The sequence below is a fragment of the Telopea speciosissima genome, chromosome 8 (genome assembly GCF_018873765.1).
Source record: "Telopea speciosissima isolate NSW1024214 ecotype Mountain lineage chromosome 8, Tspe_v1, whole genome shotgun sequence".
Lineage (NCBI taxonomy): Eukaryota > Viridiplantae > Streptophyta > Magnoliopsida > Proteales > Proteaceae > Telopea > Telopea speciosissima.
Window position 1 is genome coordinate 14,651,381 of NC_057923.1, and position 6,687 is coordinate 14,658,067.

Genomic DNA, 6,687 nt, shown 5'->3' on the forward strand with positions numbered 1-6,687 from the left:
TAATGTTGTCTATATAATAAAACTTTGTTTGCAGCGATTCGTATTCCTTGCTAGTTCTTAGTTGTTACTACATAGAGGCCGACAAAGTGTGAGTTTGAGAGGAAAGCTGTGTTTCCTCAATGTCTTTGGAAACACAATGACCAAAGAAAGTCATATGAATATACCACATGCACAAATCACAATCACCCTCTCTCAAGAGTCAAGCCCATCACTTCCTCTCCCTCCCTCAATCATCAAAAATATTATAAATGAAAAGAACAACTAAAACTAATGGATTTTTTTATTTCTTTTTTGGTCTTCCCCATGTAAGCATCGTGGTCATCGAGAGGGGATGATTTGGCTTTTAATGTTTGCCTTTTTACTGTATCCATATATTATGATATCAACGATTCATCTCTCTCTCTCTCAGAGGCAATGCGTGCTTGTCTTATTGGGTCTCTCAAGGCCACACGGTTGGCCACTGTTACACCTTAGTGGCAGTATTAGTTTACCCTAACTGCTACCATTGGTCCAAGCGTTCATTGGAAAACTTGTCTGCCTCTACTTGTTTGGGAGCTGTGTTTGTGTCTTATGTATATGTTTGGGAGAATGAGAAAATAAGAACTAAGGATCATTTACGGATGGATATGAAGTAGGGGGGTTGGGTGTCAATCCGTTGGTTTGGTCTGATTTCGGTCAGGCCAAATCTGCTTTGGTATAGTATTAATTAACCTAAAATGAAACCAAACCGTTGACACGAAGTTCGGTTTTGGTTTTGATTCGTTTAGATTTTTTATTGGGTTGATTTAACAGGCTCTTAGCATTTCATCATTGGGTCAATACTGTTCTGGTTTCGGTTTTTCATATAAAGGGCACATCCAGCGCACGAGACTCCCGTCACTACAGGGTTAGGGAAGGGTCATCATTACCCCCATTGCACAAAGAGACTGTTTCCCGACTAGAATCAACGACCACTAAGTCCCAATATAACAAAACCTGAATCAGTTTTTCATATATATGTTATATACATTAAAAATAATGAAAAAACGTGTTTTCTTTATAAAGTTTTTTTTCCCCCAGTATGTACTTGTTTTTATCAGGGTTTTTGGCCTGATCCAGTTCAGTTTTCTATCAGTTTCACGAAAGGTCAAACTAATAAAGGTTAGGTCCAGGTTTTCTGTTGTTTTTGGTCAGTCCAACCAGTTCGGGGTTGGAAATTGACACCCCTATTTTGAAGGCTTAGGCAGAACAATAACAATATATAGTACTAACAACCAACGTTAATTAAAAACACGGTACTGATTTGAGATAAAAATAACACTTTTCAATTAAAAAACTACTTTTTGGCTTATACAACCGATCCATGTCGATATCAATCTCCCATGATATCGATACGTATTGGCCGATACAATACTGATACCTAGAACATTTCTCGTAACTCTAGAAATTGTAAACAACAGGTGACCAATAAAGATACCTACTAACCAGACCCAGGGACCAGAAGGGGCAAACTACTGGGTTGATCCATGGGCTAAACATCTAAGACAAGGCCCACACAGATGCAGCTACACCTCACCCATGTCTGTTGGGCTTTCCTCAGTGGTGGATACACCTCTCATGGTGAGCCTCCTGACTTCCAATAAGCCCACAATTCTGAGTTGTAGGATGTAGGGTTGATGTGAGTGCCTGGTTGAGTGGTAAGACTAATGCAATTATGCAATGGATGGGTAGTATCTATTATGTTTCAAGGAATCGGGATTGGATTGGACGAATCGGCAATTCTATGCCATTTTATGTCTGTCACTTGCTGAATACGAAACGGAATAACCGATTCTGGTGCCACCGTCCACTGCCGATTCTAATCTCTTGAACCATAATATCAATTAAACCCAATATCCTAAAAATCAAACCAAGGTATTGAGGGCACATGAGTTAAATCCTCTTAAACATATCCCTAGCCTAGCCCAGATTGGGTTAGATTGGGCCCAAAGAAAGATCCAATAAGCATTGCAATTTTATTACAGAAAAGGTTCATGATCGAGTCTTTGAAATCTAGATTCGAAACTGATGTAAGGAAAGATGTAGTACCATTGAAATTGAGTAAGACCATCAACCATAGCATCTGATAGGGTCATTACAACCTTTCCCAGCCGACTGCTTTGACCCGTTTCGTCCCCCTTTCTCCAGATATTGCTGATGATACTCTTCTGCACGGTAGAATCTCTTCGCAGGAAGAATCTCTGTAACTATCTTTTTACCTGTCATTTCCCTTTGCTTCGCTTCCTTTGATTCCTGGGCCCACCGAGCTTGGGCCTCATTGTAGTAGTAGATTCCGGATCTGTACTGGGAGCCCACATCACCACCCTACAAAGAACATATATACATTCATGAAATGACGATTGCCTTTTTTAACCCCCCAAAAAAAAAAATTTTGGTGGCACCTTTTGTAAACCCTTAAACTAGGGGTGTAAGTTTGGCCCGGTCGACCCAAGCCCGTCCTGGCCCGAACAGGGCCTAGGCTGGATTTTTCAACCTTGAGGGTTGGTTAGAGTTCAAATTTTCAGGCCATGGGTCAGGGTTGGGCTAGGCCAGGATTGAGGCCTCGGGCTAAGCCCAGCCTGGTGTTAGGTTAGGCTTTACAATTTATTGATTACATTTTACAATTTTGTTTAGCATCTAATTATCTATTGGTTTACCTAAAAAAAGACTAATTATCTATGGAACAAAAGTATTTAAAATTTTAAGATTAGACTAAATTTTTTAACCAAAAGAAAATTTTAATAGTCAATTGAGTATGAAACAAACCAATACCCAATCACATGAGACCGATCAATTAGGGCAACCAGGCCCTAGCAAAATTCATGGTCAATTAGAGCCAGGCTGGGTTAAGCTGAGCCCGGCAAGGTTAAGCTTGGGCTGAGATATCTCAGCCAAACCTAAGGTCGAGTTGGGCTTGGGTTGAGTTAAAAGGACTCAGGGTTGGGTTAATTTTAAAAACCCGGGCCCTATTTCACCCCTACCTTACACAAATATTTTTGGGCTAACGAACCTTATCAGAAATCTAGGTCATAATGTAATGATCAAGTTTTCCTTCACCCCGATGAAGAAAGAACCTCTTAGGCTATGTTTGGATGTCAAGAAAATTAAAAAAGAAGAAGATATTTTCTCCTATCTCTTCACCGGTGTAGAGAAACGGATCATTATCCTCTCAGGTTCCCTGCTTGGTACAGATGTTCGGTTCCTCTCATAGGGGGGCAAAAATGACAACCTAACCCCTTGCCCGAACACATTGCCCAGGTGTAGTTAAGTTATCATTTCCACCCCCTATGAGAGGAACCAGACAACTGGACGGGGGAGGAACCTGATTGGAAAAAATTTCGAAGACACCTCATTTTTTTTTTTTGGAATTGGGAGCTTTTATATATTTTACTTTAGGGGGGAGGGGGAACTAGCGAGGGGGCAAGGTAACAACCAGGAGACTCAGACTCGAGACCTCCCTGTGAGCATGAGCATGAAACGCACCAAAGGTCACCAACTCTGCTAGGCAGCTTTTGTTAAGAAGCACCTCATATTCCCATCAGAAGGTCAGAAAGATGGTGTAGGGGGGTGTAGGGGACTAGGATTAGAAATTAGATCTGCTAAAACAACCCCTGATTCAGATCGATTCGAATCAGCCGATCCATGGCCGAAATCCATTTTTGTATCTGTGTCTGTATCTGTTTAACACTATCCAAATCCGGTTAAAAGCTAAACAGATGCGGATACGGATAGGCTATAGCTATCCGAAAAGCTAAATTTACATGTAAACGGATAAAATAACCAATCTGTATCCGTGTCCGTATCCATTTAGCACTATACGAATCCATCCGAAAGCTAATCGGATGCGGATGCGGACATAGCACTATTCGAGCCTAATCTGATACGTTTACATCACTATCGAGATCTATTAGTTGCCAATTTCAAATCGACTGGATCCGACCGGAATCTCAATTCCGGGTTTTTAAACCCTGGTAGAGTGGCAGGTAGGGGGACTTGGATCTTGTGCAGCTGTGGCGGGAGCTGCACTGTGCAGCTCCTGAATACAAGGGGGAGGTGGTCATTTCACATGTGGGCCCAGGTGGGACCCACCTATGACATGACTAGCTTACCCCTATTTTTCTTGTCCTTTAGTGGTGCTGCACAGGTGCAGCTCCCGCCACGGCGGGATAAGATCCTTTTCCCAGGTAGGGGTAGTTGACTATCGTGGTGGATCCATTCTCCTGTCGACAGGGCACTGCGTGCGTGCGTGCGATCCATGATCCGCGAATCCCGTCCACCACGCCGCTTTGACCGTTCGCCTCAGCTCTCGGCCCTCCACCCCATTCCGATCAAAATCCCACTAGGATGACGGACCGCCGCCTCAGATCTTACTTAGTTATGGAGTTAGAAGAAGGCATAGATATAGGTTGAACTCCTTCACAGTTGTGATTTAAAAAAAAATAAAATGAAGAAAAACCGCATCGCATCACTCGTATAATTTTAAGTTTCTTACTGGGATTATGTAGTAATTGTGTACCTGGCGATTCAGAGTAGTGGGATCGTGGCGAGACCAGAAGACGGAGAGAAGGTTGGCGTAGGGGCACACAGCGGGATCGAATTGGACCCTGACGATCTCGGCGTGGTTGGTGGTTCCGGTGCAGACCAGTTGGTAGGTGGGATCGGGCAAGTGACCCTGGGAATACCCAACCTCCGTCTTCACCACACCTTCTACGCGTTGAAACGCCAGCTCCACTCCCCAAAAGCAACCCGCGCCGAACTGCGCGAACTCGAGACCCGGCCGGTCCGTTTGATCCGTATCGGGATCCTGCGCTGAAGCTTTAGGATTCCCCTTCTCCATGGCGCTGCTCGACATTGTTGATTGTCTTCTCCTAGAAGGGAAGGTGCAAATTCCCGATTAATATACACTTCAATTCCCGTTTGAACTTTGAAGATACCAAATCAAAATACCATTATTACCCATTCACGAATGAGGACGTGAAATGATTCAGATTAAAAAATATTATTAATTTGGCAATTACGGAGAAGATAATAAGTGAAAGGGCGGAGATTGGACACGCCACTAGCTTTGGTGGAGCTAGCAGCTCCAACCATTAATAGTGTGGGACACAAATGGGCATGGACATCTTTTCTATTGGATGGGGAGAGAGTGACACAAGTCTGGGACTGTCCGAATGGGGGTAAAACGGTATTTTCTATCTTGCTCGTATGTATGGGGAGGGGGGGTACGGTAGTACCGGGCGAGCAGAAGTACAGGTCCTAATCAAATGGTAAAAAGACTGTTTGCGTGGAAAATGAACCACCTACGCAACTAAGTAGAGTTCTTTTTCCCATAACATAATGATATTTCATTTTTAAATTATTTTTGAAAATTTTTTTATACCTTTATCTTAATGAACTTTTTACAATAAAATAAAGGACAATTAAAAAAAAAATGCATAATTCTAAATACACTTATAGAGATCATTTAGACAGTCTCTTGCCATCCTTTCTTAGCCAACAACACTTTGTTCTCATATTTGGCAATCATTGAGAATCCTGAATTGAAATAATTTTCAATTGAAAGGTTCCTGATCCATGTAGTATTTTGAGGAGAGCTTCGGCCATGACTCTCCATTACAGGCCTGGCCTACTTGCCCCCTAAAGTAAAGTTAGTGCTGAGTACTTCATACATAGACGGCAAAACCACCAGACAAAATGGTAATTGAATGCAGGTGCACAAGTAGCTTAATCCTGATTCAATTAGGCTTAGGTGCAACATTGCGAGTGTCGGGGAGCATTAATGAGTCGATGTTGTTATGGCTTTACAAGGTGAAACCTTTTTTTTTTTTTTTTTTTTTAATGAAAGTGTCATCACACAAACCACACACCAATTCTAAAAGGTTAACTGACTTTTAGGATCGTGGGATGACGGATCTACACAATACACACCACACTCACACCCCCGATGTTGGACTAAACCCACACACCCCTTCTTTTTTTTTTTTTTTTTTGATGAAAGTGTAATCACACAAACTACACACCAATCCCAAAAGGTTAACCGACTTTTAAGACCATGGAATGGAAGTGAAACCTTTTCTTCTCATCATAATAAAGAGATAAGAAGTGTCCTAAATAGTGTTTAATGGGATACTAATTTTTTACTTTGGTAGTTGATGGTGGGTTTGAATATGAATGTGAAGCTTCTTATAAGTTTTTTATACTTAATTCTAATTAGAGGCTATTATGGTATACAACTATACGAGGGGGGAAGACTGAGAAATGTTGATCTGCTAAAGAGGCTGAAGCAATCAGAATGATTAGAGGAGTTGAAATAGCTAGACATGGGGATTAGGTTTACTCGGATGCTAATATCATTATTCTTCAATGCTCGCTGCCTCTCTTAGGAGTATTGATTGGGATATTAGGAGTTAAAGTCAGTGACATTATAAACATTTCTTCATGTTTTTCATCTTTGAAGTTCTTTTGGTGCGACAGTAATGTTAGTAAAGTAGCTCATTCCATTGCTCTGTTTGCCCAGATCAAGGGGTTTCGTTTTGTTGTCTGATATGCTTCCCACTTGGCTGATTGACTTCGTCGCTTCTTTTTGAGCTTTATTGAATGTCTTTTATAATTATACCCCCCCAAAAAAATTAGTTTGATCAAGTTGTTATGCTTGATATTAGCCCCCAA

At 41.7% G+C, this 6,687-nt stretch overlaps 1 protein-coding gene across 2 annotated transcripts; it reads right to left on the reverse strand.

Moving 5' to 3' along the window:
- Window positions 1-1,931: 1,931 nt before the first annotated feature.
- LOC122638408 (peptide methionine sulfoxide reductase-like) lies at window positions 1,932-4,885 on the reverse strand. 2 transcript variants are annotated; one of them, XM_043831358.1, is made up of 3 exons: window positions 4,535-4,885; window positions 2,080-2,343; window positions 1,932-1,990 (listed from the first exon to the last, which is right to left on the reverse strand). In XM_043831358.1, the coding sequence occupies exons 1-2, from the start codon at window positions 4,868-4,870 to the stop codon at window positions 2,089-2,091; spliced, it is 591 nt and encodes a 196-aa protein (XP_043687293.1). In that variant the 5' UTR covers window positions 4,871-4,885; the 3' UTR covers window positions 1,932-1,990; window positions 2,080-2,088. The 2 variants fall into 2 exon arrangements, with proteins under 2 accessions (XP_043687293.1, XP_043687292.1); XM_043831357.1 differs by lacking the exon at window positions 1,932-1,990 and having other exon boundaries at window positions 2,067-2,343.
- Window positions 4,886-6,687: the final 1,802 nt, after the last annotated feature.

Bases quoted from the DNA above. Each gene is read 5' to 3' on its own strand.
- LOC122638408 (XM_043831358.1), bottom strand. From the start codon at position 4,870: ATGTCGAGCAGCGCCATGGAGAAGGGGAATCCTAAAGCTTCAGCGCAG. The intron at 2,344-4,534 runs GTACACAATTAC...TGTTCTTTGTAG, and splicing joins CCACTACTCTGAATCGCCAG to GGTGGTGATGTGGGCTCCCA.